This window comes from Ursus maritimus, unplaced genomic scaffold, assembly GCF_017311325.1.
Source record: "Ursus maritimus isolate PB19 unplaced genomic scaffold, ASM1731132v1 scaffold_32, whole genome shotgun sequence".
NCBI classification, from domain to species: domain Eukaryota; kingdom Metazoa; phylum Chordata; class Mammalia; order Carnivora; family Ursidae; genus Ursus; species Ursus maritimus.
In genome coordinates, this window is record NW_024425786.1 from 19,998,001 (window position 1) to 20,022,313 (window position 24,313).

Below are 24,313 nucleotides of genomic sequence, written 5' to 3' on the forward strand. Positions count from 1 at the left end.
AGTCACCCCTCTACATTAACCTCTCCACTGACCCAGGGAGATTGGAGAAGGGGTCCTGGCGAGACTTGTGGCCCAGACCAGGCAGAACCGATTCGGCCAAGCGCCTGCGCGCGGTACGAGAAGGAGCACTGCGCAAGGAGTCAAGTCTCCTGAGTTCTAGACCAGAGTCACTGGCACACAGTGTGGCCTCAGGCACCGCCCCCCCGCCCCCCCTTCGCCGCGAGTCCATGATTTCTAAGCATCAGCTACCAGAGCTTATGACTCAGGGACCAGACGAGAGAAGATGCGGTCCTCTTTCTACCCCAAACTTGGGGGGAGGTGGATGGGGACCGGATGCCTGGGCAGGGCAGAGCTGAACGACGAAGGACCAGAGACCCGAAGGGTTTGGGCAGGGTCCTGAGAAGGCGTGGCCGGGGAGGCGGGCTCAGGCACGCCAGTCTCTGATTGGCTGTGCTGCCCACCGCTCCGCCCCGTGTGTTATAAGACGCACCCGCGGCTCGCGCGGGGGTTGCCGCGGCATCTCTCTAGCGTGCGCGGCTACCGTCCTCCCCCCCCTCGCGGGGGCAGCTGTCCAGACCCGCGGACAGACAGCAGTAGGCCGCCGGGGGGCGGGGGATGCCGGGCTGCCGCATCAGCGCCTGCGGCCCGGGGGCCCAGGAAGGGACCGCGGAACCGGGGTCCCCGCCGCCGCCGCCCCGGGAGCTCCTGTCGTCCCCTCAGCCCCCGCCCCCAACTCCGACCTTGACTCCGACCCAGGCTCAGGTCTCGCCGCCCGCGGACGCGGCTCCGGCGTGGACGGGCTCGGCGGAGGGGCTGGAGCTGCAGCGCTGGCGCCTGGGCGCTAACGGGGCCGCGGGGGGCACCGGACCGGCAGGGGGCGCGGCGGCGGCGGCGGCGGCGGCGGGAGCCGGGGGCCGCGCGCTGGAGTTGGCCGAAGCGCGGCGGCGACTGCTGGAGGTGGAGGGCCGCCGGCGCCTGGTGTCGGAGCTGGAGAGCCGTGTGCTGCAGCTGCACCGCGTCTTTCTGGCGGCCGAGCTGCGCCTGGCGCACCGCGCCGAGAGCCTGGGCCGCCTCAGCGGCGGCGTGGCGCAGGCCGAGCTCTACCTGGCGGCGCACGGCTCGCGCCTCAAGAAGGGCCCGCGCCGAGGCCGCCGCGGCCGCCCGCCGGCGCTGCTCGCCTCGGCGTTAGGCCTGGGTGGTTGCGTGCCCTGGGGCGCCGGGCGCCTGCGGCGGGGCCACGGCCCGGAGCCCGACTCGCCCTTCCGCCGAAGCCCGCCCCGCGGCCCCGCCTCCCCCCAGCGCTGACCTCAGCCCCGGGACCCCTGGCCACACCCGACGGGCCATCGCCGAGGTTGCCGACCGACGGATTGGGACGTCGGCTGGATCACGGCGTCACCGATGCGGATGGACGGACTGACGGACCCCAGGAAGAGACAGTCGGGGGGCCGGGGGCCCAGTAAAGGAGGCTGAGGTGCGGTCTTAGCGTCTGGTGCATCTGAGGGGGCGGGGCGGGGTGGTGCGGGCCCCTGATCTCCCTTCCCTGGGGCTTCTGGAGTCCGCTGAGTCCCTAATAAAGCAGGCCACTTTGTAACTGCCTCTCCCAGCCCTCCTGGGGAGTGAGGTGGTAGCACCAAGTCCCCATGATAGAGTTGGATAAATTGAAGATGCTCAGATTCCAGGAGGGGTTTGCCAGCAAACTTTTACCAATTGGAGTCTGATGCACTGACGCAGGCCTCCCCCACCCCCTCAACCCGCGTTGCCTTTCCTGGGTCCCTTGTGGCTGTAAGAAGAGTATTGCCCTTGAGACTGCTGCTTTCTGGCACTGCCCAGCTCCACACCTTCGGGGAGGACAGAGTATTGAGGTCCCAGGATGGGGTAGGGGCTGGGCCAGCGATGTACCACTGAATTCTCTAAGCCCCTGTTTCCCATTTGGGGGGATGGCATCCCAGAGAGGGTGAGGATTTGTTTCCAACATACTTAGGCCCTTCCACTTCTAGGAGATAGATCTTTTCTCATGCTCTCAAGCAGTTTTGCCAGGAGTACGTCCTGACTTAGATAACCAGGGTGAGGTGTTTGGTAACTGCCTAACCCCTCACCTGCTCTCCTAGGGACCCCCTCCCAGCCTGTCTCTAAGATGGCTCTGCCAGGGATAGAGCCAGGTTACATCCTTTAACAAGCCCCAAGGGGGCAGCTATGTCATCTGCTTCTAGAAAGGGAGGTCTTAAAGGGCCAGACCTGAAATGAGATTGACTTCTTTTCCTGTCCACATGCCCTTCAGGACCCCCCCCCCCCCCCCCCGCTGTTGCTTTGCTGCTCATCAGCTGATTGGACTGCAGCCTCCCTTGTCAGTCTGTGAAGTGGGTATCCTCACCTCTGGGAAGGGCTGTAAGTGAGGTTAACACAGAGCAGAGGTCTTTCTTCTTCCCCCTTAAGTCACAGAGGAATGCTTTATTCTTTTCAATCCCACCTAGAAACAGGCACTGCTTTTGCTGGTGGAGCCGGCGCTAATTTAAAGTCCTCGTTTTATAGGGTGGCAAGGTTACATGCCAGTACCGGCCAGAACTAAGCCCCAGGCCTGTGTGTGTTCTTCCCATGGTGTCTCCTCCCTTCCCAGGGGCAGGGGCTACAGAGAACTGGTGTCCAGCCTGTCTGCTAATGTGACCTAGAACAACTCTGCCTCCTCTTTGGGCCAGTTTCCTCAGTCCCTCTCTGAACACTGCTATCTTTCCTCATGTCAGGGCTTGGGAACAGGGAAGAGAGGGTAGGATGAGAACATCAGAGTCACAGGCTTCTGGTTTAATCCTAGAGTCTTGAGGGTCAGGTGGCACTGCTCCGAAAGGCAGAGCCCCAGGGGCCCTCCCCTAACTCTCATCAGCCCTCCCTCAGGTACCAAACTTTGGGGCTGGTTTCTAACATCCAGGCCTTTCCAAACCCCATTCTTAGCTGGGGAAGGGAAGTCCAGGAGGAGATCTCAGGGAGTCTGAGAGAGCATGGGGACCAGGAAAGCAGTGAGGGGCCCTGGCATCCTCTGGCCTCCGTGGAGAGGGAGAAGCTTCTGAAGCTACTCGGTTCATTTGGGGTCTAGAGGCCCAGAGAGAACAAGGACTTCCTGGAGGTGACAGTGAGGAGCTCAAGCTGCAGGGCTGGGCTGCAGCCAGGACTGTTGGTTTTCTGCGTTGTACAGGAGAGGGGCACTTGGTCCAGAGAAGCTTTTAGCTAATGGTGTAAAGTGCTCTGTGCCATCACAGTGTTGCCTTTCTCTGAGATTTATTATCATCAGCTCTGTGCTGATTTGGAGGGGGCAGGGAGTGAGGAATTAGAGCTGGCTCTTGCTGGAGAAAGTGATGCATGTGTGTGGGAGACGGAGATTGGTCCTAGTGTCACAGGCAGCTCTGTCCCCCTTCCCCCCTTCTAGATGTCCCACTGCCTCTCACCCAGGGTTTTGACCTGGGGAACACAGTACTCAGTGACTTGAACCCCAGCTCATGGTTCAGTGCTTTGCCCACCACTCCTCAGCCAACTAGTAAAAGTCACTTTCCCACCCCTGTCTGGCCCACTCAGCCCCCTGTAGGAGGTTCCGTTTTCTCCTCAGTCAACAAACACTGATACCTACTCAGTCCAGGGGCGCAAGAAGCAGCACTAATTTCAGAGGGTCTCTGCTTTAAAGGATTTGTGTCTCCCAGCCCTCCTCTAGGCTGCCCTGGCAATCACTATCCCAGGAGAACCACTGGGGCTGGGCAGTTTGTGGTGTTGGAGGGCTATTTTAGGCCTTCACAAATAACTACAGCCCCCCCCCGGTCTGGTGACTGACACACCCCTCCCTCTTTCCCCCAGTTTCCTGAACACTTTCTTGACGACTCCAGCTCTGGGAGTCTTGAGAACATCGATGGCCAGCAGTGAATCTGGGATTTCAGCAAAGGGAAATGAGAACAGAGCCTTTCTTCAGGCCAGCGTTTGGGGCTGGGAGAGAGTTCAGGGTTCTAATTTAGAACTTGCCCCTCCCCTGGATAAGTCCTTCCCTCTTTTGGAGGGCCCTAGCCCAGTGAAGGCATCTCGGAGCGGCGCCACCAGAGGGCAGTGTGGGGCTGCTTCCCGGAGCGTGGGGGCGTGGCCTGGAGCAGGCTCGGTCCCCAGCGTCCCCGCCCCCGATCAGCCCCCTCCGGTCCTTTCGAACCTTCCTAGGCCTCGAGTTTTAAGAGTCTGGCAGAACGAGCGGGGCGTGGCGGTCATTCAGAGAAGGGGCGTAAGGTTGGGCGTGTAGTTGGGCCTGGGCCCTGGACCTCAGGAGGAAGGTCCATCAAGAAAGACTTTACTGGAAAAAGGTTGCTCCTGTTGGCGGTCACCGTCTGAATGAAAGCCTGTAGTCATTTCGCTCCTCACAGATTTGTTACACTGATAATTGATCAGAACATCCCATTCTGCAGCCACCTGGGGACCAGGGTGGCTTCCTAGAGATTAAGGCTCTGGGGAGACTTGGGAGATTCCAGCCTATCTCTTCCTCCATTAGTCCTTGACGAACCCTGGCCAGGTTCCTTGGTTCTGGAATATATGTTAACCACCTCCGTGCTAGGCACTGTGCTGAGCACTTTACACCCTTTGTTATACTCCTCCCAGCTACTCTGTAAAGTAGGGGTCATTATCCCCATTTCCACGGATGAGGAAACTGAGGATCAGGTAGAGCAGGTGACTTGCCCAAGAACCTAGAACCTGTAAATGAAGGGTCCTTTAAACAGTCTATGTGGCTTTTCATTTATCGGGCTAGTAAGGGCTCTGTTTGGGGGGGGGGTGGTTCTGGGCTCTTAGCCTTTAAGTCTGAGTACCATGACCCCTGGTCCTCGGATCTGGGAGGGATGTGATGAGATGTTGGAAGGGTGGCAGAAGGTGCTCCCCCCCCAGTCACCACCACCAAGGTCTGGGCACACCCCCAGAAGCTGGCTCCCCACCCTGGTTGTCTGGGCTCTGAGGGGTGAGTCAGGCTGAATCAGCACACCTGGCTTCAGGCAAGGACAGGCCAACGAGGCTCAGGGCCTGGGCTTGCCTTGGAGGGCTACCTCCTCTCCCTGCGCACCTGGCTGGAATATTTGGTGCCAACAAGAGCAGAGAGCCTGGGCTAGCAGAGGAGGAGGATGACAGGCTCCATGACGGGGGCAGAAAGCACCCCAGGCTTGGAATAAGATAGATCTGGGATTCAGTGTTTGCTTGTAACTTCTCAGCTGGAAGACCTTGGGCCAACGACTTCCCTTCTCTGGGCCAGTTTCTTGTGTGTGTGTGTTTTATTGGGGAGCTGGAGAGGAGATAACTCCTATTTAATGAGAGGTCACACTAAGCACCTGGCACATAGTGGAGATTCATAAATGTCTGATAGGGCCCATCTGCCTAGCCCAGGAGAGGCTGCTAGGACAGAGCCCCTAGGCAGTGTGGGCCTTTGCTTCCCCGGAGCATCGCCATATCAGGAATCCCTGGAACGATCCCCCTTCCCCCCCCCACTGTGGGCTCTGGGGAACTCCATAAGGGGAGAGGTGGTGGAGGGGCAGGCTTTTCTTCCCAGGAACATTCCATTCCAGCTGCTCAGACCAGTAGGGATCCCAGCCAAGGACAAAGGCCCAAGGGAACCTCAGCTTGCCCCAAGAGCCCCCATCCCTTCCAGGGCAGGAGCCAGTGGAGCCCTGCTCCGGTACCTTCTCTCTACAATGGCCCTTCTTGAGGCAGATGTTGAAGGGTTTGGGTGGGGCTGGGTGGCTGTGGGAGGGAGGTAATTAAAGCTCTTGAAATGATTCTTTCCAGCTCCTCCCAGTTCCTCAGAGCCTCCACTCTACGGATCTGGACTCCTGGATTCTGCTTCTGACCTGGGCATCTCCTTCAGGAAGACGTCCCACAACCTTACACAACCGAATTGATCCCATACAATCTTGGCTCTGTCCTCCCTTCACAAGGGCCTTGCACTCAACGGTGGCAAGGTGCTCAGTTCTGGGGAAGGTGCCCATACTCTGAGTTTCCTTATCTAAGCCACATTTGATTTTGGCTGACACTGTGTGATTGGAAATGTTACGACAGGTCCTCTGAGATGCAATCAGATTATTTAAGAAAGCAGCAAACATTCCCAATGTGAAAAAGAAAAGGATTTCTTTTAAAATACAGTCGTCGTTCTTAGTCACAGTGCAGCTGGGGTCCGCATTTTGCTCTATGTCATGGCTTCCCACTCTGACAACGCTGGGAGGCTGTTTGAGGGGAAATGTTGGTCTGAGAAATCCCTGTTTCCCTCCCCCACTGTCCTTGCCCTCCCTGACTAGGGGTGTGCCTGTGGCCCCTCAGAAAGATGATCAGCTGCTGGCTCCAGGGGGAGGGGCACCTCTTTCTCAGGGAGACATGGTGGCAACATAAAAATTTGGAGTAAAGTTTTGAATGAAAAAAGGGAGCATATTTATTCACATCTACTGATAATAAAGGGAGGGGGGCACATTTAGTCACCATCAACCCAGAACTTGTATTCTGCAAAATGAATGTCTATTGAATCAATCCCCTGATTTATACATTCAGGAAGAATAAATTTCAATAATGTGAGACAAAGGCCTGTGGTTTTGAGGTTTAGTTTGCAAGTGTCCCTACTGCCTTTCCTTTGTGTGTGTCTCTTACGACTCTTCGGGTTGGCAGTTCCTCGAGCAGCTTCTGTTTGGTTTCGGTTGGCAATCTGGCCCTGTTGACAGATTTGCAGACTGCTTTCCCCCTTGATCTGGCTCCAAGCTCACCCTCTCCAGGATGTCTCCCCAGTTAAGGATGTGAGGAGGAAGCTGGGGGATGGGAGTGCACACGTGGGACTGTGTGCCGAACGGAGAAGGTCGCACACGTTTGTGATAACATGGCAGCGTGGTGACCCGTGGAGGATTATGTGTGACTGTGCTGGTGATCACAGGGGCCTGTTTGTCGGTCAGGGCCCCGGCAGGAGACACGGCACCCTCAAACTGGGAAGAGATTTCAAAAGGGATTATTTCCAAAAATGTGGGCTTAAGAATGGAACAAGGGCTGCAGCTCTCTGGGGCTAGCAACAGTGGGGAGCCTTCACAAGGCGGAGGGAGGGCATGGACCTGAGGGTGTAGCTGTGTGGGGAGCGCCCCTGACAGGAGCAGTGGCCTTTGGTTGAGAGATGCAGCCAACCAGGGCAGCCTGGTGGGGAGGGAGCAGGTGGAATAAACACCCCATTCTCCTCCTTTCCGTCTGGGGCCTCTCATTGGCTGAACGCAACAGGAAGGCTGAGAACAAGGGAGCCATTGATGCGCACGCAGTCCACAGAGGTCAGCCTCCTGGGGCTCGAAGCATGGAGAAGGGTGGCGAGCGTGGGACTGGAGGGGCCAACACATCATGTCGCTGCCTTAGGGCATGTCTTCTGTTCCCTAAAGTTCACAGCAGTGCCTCTTCCCCTTTTGGAGCTCCTCCTCCCCACGGTGGCCCATAAGGGGCAGGTGGACTGTGCCTGGGGAGCCCGGTGGGGGGGGGGGGCTTTCCTCCCTCAGCCTTCCCCTTTCTGGCTCTGATTCCCAGGTCTTGATTTCCGCCTGTCCTGGCATCTTAGATGGCTGCAGAACTGTCCATGAGAGAACAATGCCAGCCGCTGAGTCATTGTGTTTCTCACACCCAGAAACACTGCACCACCCCCAACACACCCACAGGCACACCTGCTGCCACCATGGGCCTCTGACATAGTCACCACAAGCCATGGCTGGTGTCGTGTCCATCAAGAAAATGTACCTCTGTCCGCACTGCCACTCTGCCCTAGCCCTCCATAAAATGGCAGGTGCACAGAAGTACAAACGGCCGCGTGCCAAACACGCCCCATCGCATACAAGTACAGGAGACAGAGGGTCCCGCTCATCCACGTGAAATCGAAATCGGAGCGGAGGGGCAGGAGGGCACAGGGGTTAACAGGACCAGCTTTGGAGCCAGCCACACCTCTTTGACCTCTGTGGCACCAGCTTCCTTGTCTGTAGAAGTGGAAACAATAATCGCTCTTCTCTCAAGGATGAAATGAGAGGTAGTGGCCGTGAAGCCTTGGAGTAAAGACTCCAGAAATGGCAGCTGTTCCTGGGAACTCCTGGCTCACGCTCTCCCACCTCTCACGCCCATGCATGTTGCGGACCAGCAGCGGCGAGCATGCACGCCTGTGCAAGGCCAGCCAGACACCCTCGGGCACCCGTGCCCTCCCCCGGACACGCCTGCTGGGAGCATGTGCACGTTAACAGACAGGTTCCCTCTGCCCGGAAGCGCTTTCCCCAGACGTCGTCGCAGGGCTTGCTAGACACTGCCTTTGTGTCTTTGTTTGATCAAATGTCACCCTTTTGAGGAGGTCCGCCCTGACTTTTTAAAGTCATATACCCCAGCACTTCCAATCCTACCCTGCCACATACTTTTAAGCATCACTGACCTTCTAAGACTATATATTTTATTTTCTGTCTACCATATTAGAGTGTCATCTTCATGAGAGTCGGGAATCTTGGTCTTTTGTTTGCTGATGTATTCCAGCTCCTACAGGGGTCACTGGCACGCAGTGGGCTGAGTTCAGTGTATGCACTCATCCTGTGGCTATCTAGCTTTCTTACGCTCTGAAACAAGCACATCCAGGTGAACCGTACTGCCCACCCCAGCAAACTAAACCTGCGTGCTTTACACTGCGAACGTCCCCTCATGCCCACATCTGGAGCTGGGAGAAACGTAATCTCTCCCAGGCCCTTAGCTGGGCGGGCACAACCAGGGTGGAGCGGGGAGGGGGGGGCTGTTTTCAGTCACCAAGGCAAGAAAGGCTTTCCACTCACCTGTCTAGCCCTCTTGAGCCCTGCAGGAACTCACTGAGCAGATGAGGTGGCTGGACTCACCCAGGTCACCTGGGGCCTCCTCTGAGGCCTTGTTTTTTTTAGCCTGCCTTGAACCATCAAAGCCACCCCTCAGAAACCACTAATGAGGCTGAATATGTTAAGGGCTTTGCAATCCCTGGATCAAAGGGGCTGGGTAAACAGTAGGCAGCGTCCAGGCCAGTGACTGGCTGATGCCCGGAGGCAATAGCTCCCCAAGAGCCTGGCATGGCCCCAGCTGGGGTTTGGAAAGGAGAGACCCTGCCCCTCTTGGGGACCTGTTTAGAGCAGGTCAGAGTGTGCCCATCAGCACTCGGGAGTAAGAGAGGGAGGGAGCCAGAGGATTGATGGAACCTCCCTCCCAGGTAGGGAGGCCAAACCTGGGCTCTCGCTCTGGAGGGTGCTAGAAGTCCCCCAGTCTCAGCTGCCACTACTGAAGGGGTCTCCAATTCACATTCACTCAGCTTGTCCTCCACCTGCTTCCTGAGCAGGAGTGGGGTTGGGTAGACAGAGCTGGGGTCAAGTAGCCCTGAGCACTGGACTGTGAGGCCAAGCCCAGGGTCATAAGGACTCCAGGTAGGAAATACTGAAATACTTACTCTTTAACAAGAGATTTGCTGAGGTTATTTGCAGGTACAAGTCCCACGTGTAGACATGAGCTCCTAGCACAGTTCTCCAGCCGGGGCTGGTGTTGGGGGAAGGAGGTGCAACTCCCCAGCTACAAGCCTAGGACTCAGACACCAACCCACCCAAACGTCCCTGCCCCATAGTACAAGCCATAATGCAGGCTGGGAGAGGCAGCCCGAGCCCGCAGAGCCATGGAAGGTCCTTCTCCGAGGAGAAATCATGGTGCCAGGTTTAGTGTAGACAATTTTTATTGGCAGGTGTTAAGAGTGCAAAATGGTGACAAATCCAGAGGGATGGGAAAGGAGGTGGGGCATGGTTCCCTTCCTCCAAGTGAAGACCCTGTAACCAGGCCAGTGGGGTGGGAGCACTTGACTGTGGCCACTTTGGAGCCAGCACCCTTCGAAGAACAAGCTCCTAGGCAGAGGGATCCTTACAACACGGGGGAAGGGAGCAACACCCCAGAAGGAGCATGGGCTGTCTCACCCCTGGCAGCTTGGCTCCTGCTCACCCACACACCTTAACAGCTTGGGGTCAGGGTGTTTGGGAACTGGGCTAAACCTATCCCTCTGCAAACCCAGGTAGCTGCCTCCTGCCTCAGTTTCCCTCCTCCCAGTGATTAGTCAGGTTGGATTGCCAGGCCCTGTCAGGGGTCTGGCCCAACCCAGAGTGAGTAGTTCCTATAACATACCATATTTTAGCCATCGTGTGGGCTGCGGGCCTTCCGAGGCTGCTGGGATCACTGTGGGCTGGTCTTACCCAAAAAGACCCTTTCTTGGCCACAGAAATCAACCTAAGATGATGAGCATTGAGGCTACCACCCCAAACATGCTTTGTCTCTTGAAGGCAACTGACCCCCAAGACAAATAGCCCCTGCACCCCACCATCATGCCAGTCCACAAGTGGGGTGCAATAACCCAAAGATCTATCAAGAACCCCAGCTTGGCCTTAAGCCCCCCGGGGCCTCACTCGGGGATGGGCGGGGTCTGGCCTCTTCAGTCAAAGGCCCAACCCTGCAGCAGCGCTGGGCCACTTGGCACAGGCTGCCTGTCCCTGGTCACATCCCTTACACACTCCTGGAGGCCCCACTCCATCAGGGAAGGCCCAGTACCTTCTGGCCAGGGTCTGAGTCAGTTACAAGGCAGCCAGGTGGGATAGGAGTGGGCCCGAGCCAGCAGAGGCTGCACGGGAGTCACGTAGTAACTGACGGTGGCAGGCACGACCCCGTCGGGGCCAGGGGGGCGCCAGGCCAGGGCGGCCGCCGCAGCCGGGCCCTGCTCGGCCAGCGCCTGGAGCGCCAGCGTGGCGATGAGGTCCAGCGTCTGGCGACGCTCGTGGCTCATGAGGCACACGGTGCTCTCATTGACCACCCGGTGCAGCGTCACGAGGCAGGCGTAGCGGCGGGCCGCGTCGGCCCCGCTGAAGTGCGCCTCCAGGTAGCGCTCCAGCGTGCGCTGCTGCTCCCCCAGGTCTGGGAAGTCGATGAAGAAGCGGGAGCACATGTAGCGCTGCAGGGCGCGCACGTCGGTGCTGGGCCGCGGCCTGAAGCCCCGCACCAGCAGGTGGCAGTACTTGAGGAGGCCGCCGCCGCGGATCTCCTCGGGGCTGCGCGTGGCGATGACGCGGTGCCGCAGGTGGTCCAGCGCCTCGGCAAAGTCCCCGTACAGGCTCTCACCTGTCACCGTGGGGTGGAAGGCCTCAGACATGGGCGTGGATGAGCACTGGCCAAAGAGCAGCAGGGAGTCCAGGATGATCTGGAAGGAGTCTACACTGAACTCAAACTGGCGCCTGACCGAGTCCACAAACTTGAGCTCCACGTTCTTGCCGCTCTTGTTGGACAGCGAGATGAGGCTCCAGCGGTCCGTGTCCGTGCACACCTTCACCAGCTTCTGCACGTACGCCTCCTTGAGCGTCAGCGGCGTGATCTTGGCCCGGTTCACGCCGGCCGGCAGGAAGTCCAGCAGGCAGGCCAGCACCACCTCCTTGGTCAGCTGGAAGGACGCCTCGCTGCGCAGGTCCACGCGGAACACCAGGTCCAGGTCCTTGTAGCCCAGGCCACTCTCCGGGTGCAGCACGTGGCTGGCAGCCGAGCCGTGTAGCCGCACGCCCTGCACGTGTAGTCCCCGCTCCTCCAGGCTGCTGCGGACCACCTGCGGAAGAGACGGCAGGGCCGAGAGGGGTCAGGAGCCTGGGCTCCGGGGACCCGCTAGGCGATTCCATGTAATAATCACGCCAACATCAACCACGCTGACCACTTCTCAGCGGTCATGCCTTTGGAAAGTCTTTTAACCCTCTAAAGCTTTGATTTCCTAATCTGGAGAATGGCTCATTTGGAGGAAAGACTTGGAAAGAATAGCACCAATGACAGCAAACACATACATAGAATTTACTAAATACCAGGTCCTGATCTAAGCACTTAATACATTAGGGTATAAACTCGGATAATTCTCACAATTACCCACACTCTGAGGTAGGTACTATTATTCCCATTTTATAGATGGAGAAATAGAAGCACAGAGAGGCCAAGTAACTTGCCCAAGGTCACACAGCTGGTGAATTAAACTCAGAAAGCTCAGGTCTTAACCACTATGCTGTTCCCTCTCTCTAAAACTGCAAGTAAAACCCTTCGTTTTGTGCCAGGCATGATGCTAACTGCTCAAATGTGTTAGGAATGTAATTGCAATTCACGTGCATTTCTACATTAACCCCCACAAGAATCCTGAATTTGGGCATTATTATCCCAATTTACAGATGGGGGACAGAGAGGTTAAGAAGCATGTGCAAGGTCAGAGAGTAGCCAGGCGGAGATTGGAACCCAGGTCAGTTGGCTTCTCCAGTCCATGCATGTTCTTTTCACTAGGACGTATTCATCTTAATTCATCTTTACAAGGACCCTGTGAAGCAAATGTTGCACTGGTTTTAGAGCTGAGGAAACTGAGGTTTGCCATGGTGAGACCCTTGGGGTTCGGGGCGGGGGGCGTTCAGAAGTGGTGGGGCTGGCAGTGGAAACCCAGATCCTTCCTGCTCTTGGGACAGGAGGTGGGCAATCATCTCAGGAAGCACTCAGCGCTCAGCCCGAATGGGAGGAGAAGCAGCAGACCCTGTCTGCTGACATGGGAACAGGACCCGCAAACCAACCAGTCATCTTGAGTGTGTTCCTTTGGCCAGAGGCATCTTTCTGGGCCTAGGACCATGTGGGGGAGAAGAAAGGAGCTGGGCCCAGACATTCAGTTTTCTCAGCAACCCAGTGTACTTCAGGCACCATCCTGAAAGTGACCAGGCAGCATTCCTGCCCTGAGTGATTCTGCAACCCCGCCTGGCTGCCAAGTCAGCGCCCAGCACTGGGCTGGGCTGCCCTCCTCGCTTCTCGCTTCTCGCTTCTCGGGGAATTACTGCAAAGAATGCACTTAAGTGCTGAGGAGGCAAGCCGCAGTGGGGCAATCTGAGGCGGGCGGCTCCCTCCAGGAAGGCTTCCCGGAGGAGGACCCAGATTAGGGGAAGGTATTGTAATGGCTGTGGGGGTAAGCAACTGGCCATCAGGAACATGCCTGGGAGGAGCTGGGGGAGGAGGGGATACCAGCTCGCCACATAATGAGTACCTGGACCTTCCCACCAGAATCTATGGGGGATAGATCTTTTTTTTTTCTTCCTCTTTTTAAAGATTTTATTTTTAAGTCATCTCTACACCCCACATGGGGCTCGGAACTCCCAACCCTGAGATCAAGAGCTGCATGCTCCACTGACTGAGCCAGCCAGGCGCCCTGACAGGGGACAGCTCTTTATGATCTCCAAGTCATAGATGGGGAAACCAAGGCTCACAGGAGTGTCGTCATCTGCCTGAGATCACGTAGAGGCACCTTCAAATCCAGGCGTGGCTGACTCTCCTCCCATCACATTGCCATCCCAGGGTTGAGAGGGAGCAGAGACCAGAAACTAGGGTTCTAATCCTCCCTCTCTTTCAAAACTTCAAAGTGAGGGTGACCCTCTGGTCACTGAAGCCCAGAGTCAAGGTAGTTAGGAATGGGAAGGTGGGGGTTGGGAGATGCCTTGGCCAGACAGACTGAGGAAGCTGGAGGTAAGGGGCCAGTTGCTACAGTGTGGCCTCTGGGACTTCTGACCCACACCCTGGAACCTGGCAGCTGTGCCCATGTAGGCCAAGGAGAGAGAGGCAAGACCTTGTCCCAAGGACATTGCCAGACTTGCAGAGCAGACCAGTCCCCTCCCCAGGTCCCAACAGAGCTGACTGAGCCTTACTCAGTGCCAGCTCCAGCTCCCAGGCTGATGCTCACCCCAGGGCATGGCATCTGGCCTGGTGAGTAGGTAGCAGTACCCTTGTTAAATCGCCTGCGTCAGGCCATGGGGCCGGCTGTGTCAGCCAGCCAGCAGCTGTTGTCTCTCTCCCAGGTGTGACTACAGCCAGCTTGGCAGGCGGACCCCAGATACCGCCACACCCAAAGACTGCAGGGCAGCTTGGAGCCTCCTGAATCAGACTTTCCAGCCATGAAGGGGGGCAGTGGTTGCACCTTCCTTTCTCCTGTGCCAAGGGCCTCCCCAGAATCACTCTGCTCCTGGGCTACTGCCGAGACCTGCAGGGGGACTATAGGTGCTGTCAGCCAGCGGGCTTACAGAACTCAAATCTGGAGCTGCCTGATGCAGGCCCTCTGGCTGCAGCTAGAGAGATCAGATTGTCTAAATCAATTCCCTGGGCCCAGAGAGGGCAAAGGACTTATCCAAGGTCACCGAGCCAGTAAGAGGCTGAGCTTAATTAGAACCAGACCTCCCAGGGCTACGGGCAGGGGAGACTCCTACAGGAGAATGGGTCCCTCTAGCTCAGGTACAAGCAAGAACAGCATCTCTAGCTGCTCAGATTGCTGCTGTAGGCAAAGTCTTATGGGGGTACAGAGGGAGAAAGGTTCTCATTCTTCAATCATGAACAACCAGCATCCCCCACTACACACACCTAGCGTCCCTCCCTCCACTTCCCCAGCACCCCCCCACCTCCACACATTGGCAGCACGGATGGCCCTCATCCCCGTGCACACCAAGCACCATTATCCATGCCCCATATGCACCCAGCAACCCCCACCACAGTTTGTGAAGCTGCCAGCTGCAGGTGCTGCCAGGAGATGGACTTTCTTCCCTGGGGATGCAACTGCACAGGCCAGGGGACGGTACCTGTTCCCTCTGGAGTCTGGAACCTGAAAGGGTGTGGGAGTAGTCCAACCCTCTTTAGGTAATCTTAGGCATTGAACTGATGGGGACGCTGGGCCCAGCAAAGGGAATGGACAATAGTCCGGGCCCTGAAGCCAGATGTCCGACCTCCCAGTCCAGCTCTGAAGTCTCCACTGCCTCTCCCCACCACAGCCAGCAGCTCCCTGCTCTGTGATATCTTTGACCCTAGTCTAGGAGAACACTGTACTATTACAGCCTTGTAAAGTCAGCTCCTATTGGCCTGCAGTCTCCACCACCTGGCAGGGAGCACCTTGAAGGCAGAGACTGGGTCCCAGTCACATCTATAGCCCTGGTGTCCCGAATAGGGCTTGGCACAGAGCAGACAACAGTAAAGGCATTTGGGCAGGAACTTCCCCTCCAGAGCACCCTTTGTCCCTGCAGAGGGGAGTTTCCACACTGGGCTCCTCCTTCCCCCGTGTCCGGGACAGCCGTCCTGGAGATACAGCAGTTGGGGCCCCAAGGCTGACCTAAGTGTCCTGGGGAGAAAAGCCTCAACTGGTTTCCTAATTACTCCATGACAGCGGGCAGCTGAGGAATGCCTCAGTGAGCACCAGTGGGGCTTCGGGTGAGTCAGCCCTGGGGAATCTGCCCCCATCCCCTCCCATTCCCTGGAAGGGAGGGCAAGGCAATCCCTTAGCAGACACCCCTCCTCCTCAGTGGAGGTTGAGACAGTAGGAGGCAGGGGAATGGCCTGCTCCACTAGCTTCTGTGGATAACTCCTAAGAAAGAAAGTCCATCTACCGGCAGGAATACACAGGAATTGTGGCTGGATTTTCTGGTTTCTATCAGAAGACTTCCTGAAGACTTAGAAGTTGAGTCTAACAGCTGGGCAAGGGGTAGGAAACCTTGACCCTGTGGCAGGTGGCTCCCAGGAAGACCCCTGATTCTCTGGGTTTGATTTTCACCTCTTTAGGTAATCTTAGGCAGCTCATGGCCCCTTTTAGAGCCTCAGCTTCCCCAGCCACAAAATAAGTACAATAATGTTACCATATTCTGGCATTTCAGAGTATGACAGCACCTAGGTTATACAGATGAAAGAGCAATTTTAGGGGTGCTGAAAGTAAGGTAAAGGAAAAAGGGAGTTTGAGGAAGGGGAGAGAGCTACCAGAATTCTCTTTTCCTGCCTCTCAGGAGACACCAGGGCCAGCCTTCATTTCCAGTTTTGGGGAAGGGGAGAAACACCTAAACTGGACACCTGATGTCGCCCTCCAGCATGCAGGCACCAGGTCTGGCTTGCTTAGTTCATCTCCTCCTGCCACAACCCCAGCTGAGAGGGACAGAGTCCTTAGTGGGATTTCTTGGCCTTTCCACTTAGCCACAGGCTCTTGAGCCAAGGGCTGTGGAAGCACAGGACAAAGTCTGTCCCTAGAACCTTGAGAGAGGGAAGGGGTGTTTGTGTGGGGGATGAGGCCCAACGATGAAGATTTGGGGATAAAAAAAAACTATTTTGAACCCAAGCATGCACACCTACCCCCCCAGGGCTGCCTGGTATCTTCAGTCTCAGCAAGCAGAGCTTTTCTCTCCCCGCCCCCCATACCCGCAACCCCGGCCAAGTCCCTCCCCATTCTCCTCCCATTTCCTAGCTAGGACCGGAGTGAATGGTTCGAGAGGAATCGGACTCTCCAGAGGCAGGGGAAGGGAAAACCAAGTGGGGAAGGAGCATGGTCTACTATCTGCGGTCTGTGCGATTTTGTTACAGTCCCTGTCTAACCCTCATTTCCCCCCAGCAGTCCAGAGAATCGAACAGACTCTGGGTGCCTCCCAGCACAAGAAACTGAGGCTGAAGACCCCATAATCCCCCCCCACACACATACACGTCCCGCTCACCTGCACAATCTGCCGGGGCTGCACGCTCAGAGTGGGGAAGTTGCCGCGCCCGTGAATGGGAATCGGTTCGCTCAGGAGCGCGTCCAGTCGCTTCACCTGTGGCCAGCCCAGCCCACTCAGGTGCCGTCCGAGGGAGGCCGTTGAGGCCTCCGGGTCGGGGCCGCCGCCTGTCGGGGCGGCCGTGGCCACCGCCGAGGCCGCAGCCGTCCCCACCTGCGCAGCTGCCTGGTCCGGGCTCTCAGCTCCACTCTCCGACGGCATCATTAGCCCGGCCCCGGGGCCCCGACGGCAGAAACCGGGGGGGGTGGTTAAGGGGAAAAGGGCAGGGAGAGCGGCTGGGCCGGGGCCAAGGCGAGGGGCGCGGCTGCAGGGACCGGGTGGCAGCGACGGCGAGGCAAACTCAGGGCACACCTCCGACGGCGACGACCAACCGACCCTAGAGCCTGTAGTCCAGGGCCCAGCGGACTCTTATAGGCCGCGGGCGACATGCCCATTGGTCCAGACAGCTGTCACACAGTGGGAGCACCCCGCCTCTCGACGCCCTTGCCATTGGTCAGCAGAACTTTGCACGTGAGTCACTAGTCGCCAGGGAGATTCCGATTGGCTGGCTGGCACGCCCCTGCCCCGCCCTCCTGCGCCCGCTGAATTCCCTCCTTTGGTCCTTAAAGAAGTTCTATTCTCAGTGATTGGCCCGGGCGGAGGCAGGCCTAGACTTAAAGGGACTGCGCCCTCCAGGGGCGGGCGGGAGTGAAAGGTCCTGTGGAGTTTGTAGCGGAGTTGGACTACTAAGAAGTTCCAGGGTTGGAACTGGAAGGAATTTGGAAGTCGCCTGGCCTGGTCCTGGTCATCTGCTATTTTCAGAAGCCCAGAGAGTCTGTGCCGCTGGTTCAACTCCTCCCAGCGCTCCTCCTGCTCTTCCAAAATCGAGGAAAGGTAACAAACTCTATGTATACCGAGGTAGATACTATTTAACGTTGTCAACCACAGCCTCAACAGTGTCAATGTTCCTATTGAGGGGAGGGGACACCTGTTCAGGGAGGGGGCGTGACTCCCTCAAGGTTACACAGCAAATGAGTTGGGGCCCGGAGCTGAACCCGGGCTATAGCATCTGTGGCGCATGCTCTTTCCATTACATTTGTGCAGACCTAGCGCCTTTACGGGGCTGGAGGATGGAGGGCAGCTGGAAGTGGGGAGGTGGTTTTCTGCAGCCCCTTCTGGTAGAGACTTCCTAAGCAGCTGGTGGAAAGTCTTTCCTGCCAGCTTCTTCTCAGCCTTATCAGGTCCTGTGTGCCCCCAGGCAAATCACTAACTGCTCTGAGCCAGTTTCCTTTTCTGTCCCAGAGAAGATGTTCAATAAATATTTTTAAAATTTTGATTTGATTACTTATAGTTGGCAAAAACGTTTTCATACATTCTATTGAAATAATATGTTTACATGTTTTTCTTTCCCACTTTACAGAGCCTAGAGGGATGAGGCTTATTTTTACTTCTGAATTCACTTTTTCTTCTGATTTTAAATATATGTACCTGTGGCAGAATTTCAGAAATTGAGTCGGCTTGATTTAACACTACAATATTTTCTCTTAGATTAAATATCATTCTTCTAATACTCTCCCATTTTGTACGGCAGGCCAGGCAAGGAGTAATATACCCAAAATACAGAAGAGGAAACCAAGGCCTACAGATGATAAACTACATTCCAGGGTCACCAGCTTCCCTCTGACAGACCTGGACCTAGACCCCAGGAGCCTGACTCTCAGACTAGAGCAATCACTTCCTCTTTCTGAAGGCCAGCACAAGCAAGATCCTGCCTTAGTCCCCTCCCTCCGTTTTGTCTGGGATCAGGGGCTTCCTCTGGCCCCCAGGACAGGGAGCTGCTGCTCGCTCCACTGCTTGGCTGTGTGACTATGGGCAAGTCCCTCGCGCTGTCCTCAGTGCAGTTGTTTGCTGTTTTGTTTTACCTTCTTTTGAAAGAGAAGAAATAGATGAGAAACCATCTTTGCTGAATCCAGAGTCTCCAAACCTCCATGGCCCCAATAGAGGAAGGAGAAGAAAGGAAGCTAACATTTACTGAAGACCTACTATGTACCAGGTCACTTTACATACACTACCTCTAATTTCTGAAAATACAGCTCAAGATGTGGGATCATTATCCTCAATTTGCAGATGAAGAAACCAGGGCTTAGAGAGGTCAAGCGACATGGTTATACAGCCACTAATTGGCAGGGTGGGACTTGAATCCTGTCTCCTGACTCCAGAGCCCTATCTTCCAACTGCTCCTCATGGAAGAGTTGGCACAGATCACAGTATCATGCTTAGCACAGCCCTGGTACCACCCTCAAGATGTATTCATTCATTCATTCATTCATTCATCAACCAACACATATCTATTAAGCACCTATTGTGTACCAGGTGCTGGGCTAGGCCCTGAGATATGATGGGCAAAGTCCCTGCCCTAGAGCTGACATTCTAGTATAGAAAGACAGTAGTTAAGTAAATAAAGAAATAAGATATTTCAGATAGTGCTAAGAAGAAAAGAAAGCAGGGAATGGGAGAGAGAACTACCATGTATATATGTGAGTGAGTGAGAGAGCGAGAACTGCAGAGACTGATGTCTGTTGCTGGTGTGATCACAGAGCCTGCCCGAGGAGGTGACATTTCTACTGCAACTGCTGGATCGACTTCTGCCCTATCTCCCCGTGCTTGTCCCAGAGAGCCAGAGCAGCAGAGAAGGTGCCAGCCACACATTCCCACAACCCCGAAGGCCTGAGCTGGAGGGGAGAGGTGGGCTTTGACAAATCATTTTGTTCACTCTCTTCTCACTTTGTATAGCGGGAAACTGGGGCCCAGAAAGCCAGAGCGATTTGCTCAGGGAGACCGGCTATGGCTGGGGGTGGCCTGGGGCTGTGCCCACCCCACACTCCTGAATCAAGTTCTCTGAGAAAGGAAACAGAGATTTCTTTTTCCTCTCACCTTCCTGCTGCCTGGGCTAGGAAGAGCAATTAGCAAATTCATGCGCTGTGAATCACCCTTCTGTTGACATTCTATTCCAAAGCTAATCGGTCCAATGTTTGCCCAATCACAGACCTAAACATAACTGCCCTGGCAGTGGGGGATCTGGGAATGCAGGAAGGGGCGAGGCAAGATGAGAGAGTGGGAGGATACTCAAGAGGGTTCTTACCTTCACCAAGACCAACTTCCAATAGTCCCGGTGAATGGATGGGAACGATGGCTGGGATACCTTCTGAAGAGTCTATCTGGCTTTCAAATGTTATATATGAGCCTTTTCCCTCCCGTACGTATTTCCCATCTTAATCCTGACTCTGATTTTAGAGGGGAATATACTCTCTATGATAACTGAGTTGTAGTGACATAGGTATGTCACTTTCCTTTTCTGGGCCTCAGTTTCCTTTTCTGTAAAATGGCAGTGAAATAGGAGTCAGGTTTTTCCATTCACCTGTGATTTGAAGTGATGGGAAAGAGAAGGGGTCCTGCGGAGGGTGTCGGCCTCCACACTGGCCCCTCCTCTGCTCTGGACTCCAGACAAGAGCATTCTGGGATCGGCCCACATTACTGAGCACCCTGTGTCTGGTGCAACACGAGGCAATTTCCATACAGTTTCTTACTCAATTTTCAGAACACGATCGTTTTTTTTTTTTAAGATTTTATTTATTTGTTTGTTTGTTTATTTATTTATAGCATGAGCAGGGGGAGGGTCAGAGGGAGAGGGAGAGAGAGAATCTCAAGCAGACTCCATGCTGAGCACAGAGCCGATGCGGGGCTCCATCTCACGACCCTGAGATCATAATTTGGGCTGAAATCAAGAGTCAGACGCTTAACCCACTGAGCCACCCAGGTGCCCACAGAACACAATCTTTTATTTTATTTTTTTAAGATTTTATTTATTTATTTGTTTGGGGGGGGTGGGAACACAAGCAGGGGGTGTGGGAGAGGGAGAAGCAGGCTTCCCGCTGAGCAGGGAGCCTGACCCTGCTGGATCCCAGGACCCTGGGATCACGCCCTGAGCCGAATGCAGGTGCTTAATGACTGAGCCACCCAGGCACCCACAGAACACAATCTTTTGGCAAAGGAGTGATCTCTCACTTTGCGTGAGAAGAAATGAAGGCTCAGAGAGACAGATTAATTTGTGCAGGGCCCCACTGTTGGAAGGACGGGCCTCACACCCAGGTCTGGCTGAACCCCAGGCCCATACCCTAGCCAGGGCCCTGCCTCTGAGGATGACTTGGTTTGTTCGATTGCACAGAGATGGTCCCCCATCCCCTCCTCTGTGGTTCTTGTCCTCCACCCTGCCTCAGTCCCTCACGGCCAAGGCACTTCCCTGGACCTTCTCAGTACCCTGCGTAATTTCAATAGCAAGTATCCCATCCTCCTAACACCACCTCCTGCCTTTCCTACTCACTGCCTCTAGAACCCCGATGGCAACGGGTCCTGACTCCCCAGGCCCTTCAATCCTCCCACCTTTCCCCCACGGTTTCTAGCCTCCTTAACCATCTTTGATTCCATGGACCATCATTATAATTACTGTTTGCACACACCCTTACCCCCTTCCTCCTCTCACCTGGCAAAACTACACCCTCGTTAATCCAGCTGTGTGTTTGTACCCCACAGTTGACTGAAGCTGGAGAAAGACACAGCCCTGCTGACAGGTCTCGAACATCATCAGAGCCTCCTCCATCCTCTCTAGGGGGCCCTTAGCACCCTCTGGCAATCCTACCATGGGACCTGCTGTTTTCACTCCCCTGCGGTCCTAGACACAATTGCATACCTCTCCTTGTCACCTCAACCCTGGACAGCTCCTCCCCGCCCCCTCTCAGTGGAGGACCTTGCTTCCTGTATCACTGAGAAAAGAGAAGCAATCAAAGGAGAATTTCCATAGACTCTCAACACCTACCCAAACACTGGGTCCGTGCCTATTTTTAGCCTCCCTCCTGCTGCCTCGGGTGAACTTGCTTGTTCCTCTCTGCGACTACCCCTGCACTGGTTACACGCCAGATGGCCTGCCTCTCACCTGCTCAAGGATTCGCTCCAGCGATTTCCCCTTCGCTATTGGATCGTTCCAACTAATGTGAAAACATAATTATCTTGCATCTTGAAAAAAAAAAAAACAACAAAGCCCAACAAAACAAAACAAAAATCTCCCTCCCATTTCTCTATATAGCAAACTCTGAAAATGTCTGTGCTTGCTGTCTTCAGTTATTCTGTTCTTTCTTTTTTTTTTTTTTAAAGATTTTATTTATTTATTTGACAGAGATAGAGACAGCCAGCGAGAGAGGGAACACAAGCAGGGGGAGCAGGAGAGGAAGAAGCAGGCTCATAGTGGAGGAGCCTGACGTGGGGCTCGATCCCATAACGCTGGGATCACGCCCTGAGCCGAAGGCAGACGCTTAACCGCTGTGCCACCCAGGCGCCCCTATTCTGTTCTTTCTTGAACATCTTCAGTCAGGCTTTGTCCCCAGCACTGCACCCAAACTGCTTTGTCAAGGTCACCTGTGACCTTCACATTGCTAAGACCCATCATCAATGTCTTTTAGTAATAGCTTTATTGAGATATAATTCGCATAGCATACACTTCACCCATATAAAGCGTACAGTTCAGTGGGGTTTTTTGTATAGTCCCAGAGCTGTTCAGCCAGTACCATAATCAATTTTAGAACATTTTTATTACTCCCGGGGCACCTGGGTGGCTCAGTCCATTAAGCGTCTGCCTTCAGCTCAGGTCATGAACCTAGGGTCCTGGGATTGAGCCCTGGGACTTCCTGCTCAGCGGGGAGTCTGCTTCTCCCTCCCCCCTACCTCTGTGTGCTCTCTCTTTCTCAAATAAATAAATAAAATCTTTTTAAAAATATTAAAAAAAGAACATTATATTCCTCTGAAAAGAAACCCTGTACCCTTTAGCAGTCACCCCTCCCCCCATTTCCCTTGAGCCCCCTCAGCTCACAGCCCTAGGCAGCCACTGATTGACTTTTTGTCTCTATATAGATTGGCCCATTTTGGACATTTCATACAAATGGTGGTCCTTTGGGACTGGTTTCATTTACTTAGCATAATGTTTTCAAGGTTCATCAATGTCGTCGTTGTGTTAGTATTTCATTTTTTCTTCATTGTCGAATGATATTCCGTAAGATATATGGATATCCCACATTTTATTTATCCATCATCAGTTGATAGACATTTGGGTTGTTTCCACTATTAGGAATGCTGTTATGACTATTCATGTACCAGTTCTGTAAAAATACTTTTTTTTTTTAAATTTTACTTATTTATTTATTTAACAGAGAGAGAGACAGCCAGCGAGAGAGGGAACACAGGCAGGGGGAGTGGGAGAGGAAGAAGCAGGCTCCCAGCCGAAGAGCCTGATGTGGGGCTCGATCCCAGAACGCCGGGATCACACCCTGAGCTGAAGGCAGACGCTTAATGACTGTGCCACCCAGGCGCCCCTCTACGGATCTTTCTCAGCTTACGATGGGGTTCCCTCCTGATAAACCCATTGTAAGCTGAGAATGCATCTGATACATCTAAGTTACCGGACGCCACAGCTTAGCTCAGCCGACCTTAAATGTACTCAGGATGCTTCTATTGGCTGCAGTTGAGCAAAAGCATCTCACACAAAGCCAGTTTTATAATAAGGTGAGGAATGTCTCCAGCAATGTACTGAACACTGTACTGAAGGTGACAAACAGAGCGGTTGTGCGGGTGCAAGATGGTAGTAAGGGTGTGGCTTGTTTCCCCCTGTGACCCCTGGCTGACTGGGAGCCACGAATACCACCGCCCAGCATCACGAGAGGATCGGGGATCTAACCGCGTATCTCAAACCCGGGGAAAGATCCAAATTCAAAATCTGAAGTGTGGTTTCTATGGAATGTATATCACTTTCATTCCATTGTAAAGTCAAAAAATCACGAGCTAATCCATCGTAAGCTGGGGACTGTCTGTACTTGTATGTTTATCGTCTTCTCAAACCTCACACGTCCAGGGCTAAATTCTTGAACTGAATTGCTTCCCTTGTGGCACATGGAGACTTCCAGCTCCTGGGCTGAAAATCCGAAGCTATTTTTTTTTTACTCCTCTTTCTCTCACATCCCACGTTAAGTTTGTCAGCAAGTCCTGTTGGCTTTACCTTCAGAATAGAGACAGAATCCGACCCCATCTCACCCCGGACTGCAACTCACCACCACCTCATGGCCATCGCCCTTCTGCTGGATTATTGGCACCTCCCTCCTGGCCCTGCGCAATTGCACTTGTCTCCTGCAGCCTGTTTTCAACCCAGCAGCATGAATGATTCTTTCATTTAAAAAAAAAATTTTCCAAAGATTTTATCCATTTATTTATTTTTGAGGGGGCGGGGGAGGAGCAGAGGGAGAGGGACAAGCAGACTCCAGAAGGGAGTCTAATGCGGGGCCTAACCCCACTATCCTGAAATCATGACCTGAGCCAAAACCAAGAGTAGGACACTTAGCCGACTGAGCCCCCCAGGCGCCCCAGATGGTGCCATTTTAATGCCTCCATCTCACTCGGAAGAAGGCCAAAGTCCTTCCAGTCACAAGGCTCTACAGGATAGTCCCAGACTCGTCTCCCCCTCGCCCCTGACTCTGTTGCAGGCACCCTGGCCTGGATGCTCCTGTCCCACCCCAGGGCCTTTGCAATTGCTTTACCATCTGCCTGACCCACTCTTGAGAGCTGCCTGGCTTCTCCACTGTCCCTCCAGGTTCTTTTTCTCACTGAGGCCTCTCTCACTCACCAATGAGCACGGTGACCTCCCACCCCAGCTA

At 54.7% G+C, this 24,313-nt stretch overlaps 2 protein-coding genes and 1 long non-coding RNA gene across 3 annotated transcripts; 2 read left to right on the forward strand and 1 right to left on the reverse strand.

The window, feature by feature from the left end:
* Positions 1-313: 313 nt before the first annotated feature.
* On the forward strand, positions 314-6,567 carry TRNP1 (TMF1 regulated nuclear protein 1). Its single transcript, XM_040619378.1, has 2 exons — positions 314-1,471; positions 5,785-6,567. Exon 1 carries the CDS (start codon positions 616-618, stop codon positions 1,303-1,305), a length of 690 nt encoding a protein of 229 aa, XP_040475312.1. The 5' UTR covers positions 314-615; the 3' UTR covers positions 1,306-1,471; positions 5,785-6,567.
* A 3,132-nt stretch (positions 6,568-9,699) lies between these two features.
* On the reverse strand, positions 9,700-16,962 carry TENT5B (terminal nucleotidyltransferase 5B). Its single transcript, XM_040619379.1, has 2 exons — positions 16,524-16,962; positions 9,700-11,614 (listed from the first exon to the last, which is right to left on the reverse strand). The coding sequence occupies exons 1-2, from the start codon at positions 16,785-16,787 to the stop codon at positions 10,595-10,597; spliced, it is 1,284 nt and encodes a 427-aa protein (XP_040475313.1). The 5' UTR covers positions 16,788-16,962; the 3' UTR covers positions 9,700-10,594.
* Positions 16,963-17,212: 250 nt separating this feature from the next.
* Positions 17,213-18,526, forward strand: LOC121099829. The gene is made up of 2 exons (XR_005831570.1): positions 17,213-17,456; positions 18,154-18,526. It is a non-coding gene; the product is annotated as an uncharacterized LOC121099829 (long non-coding RNA).
* The last annotated feature ends 5,787 nt before the right edge of the window (positions 18,527-24,313 follow it).

Bases quoted from the DNA above. Each gene is read 5' to 3' on its own strand.
- TRNP1 (XM_040619378.1), top strand. From the start codon at position 616: ATGCCGGGCTGCCGCATCAGCGCCTGCGGCCCGGGGGCCCAGGAAGGG.
- TENT5B (XM_040619379.1), bottom strand. From the start codon at position 16,787: ATGATGCCGTCGGAGAGTGGAGCTGAGAGCCCGGACCAGGCAGCTGCG. The intron at 11,615-16,523 runs GTGAGCGGGACG...TCTCTTCCGCAG, and splicing joins AGCCCCGGCAGATTGTGCAG to GTGGTCCGCAGCAGCCTGGA.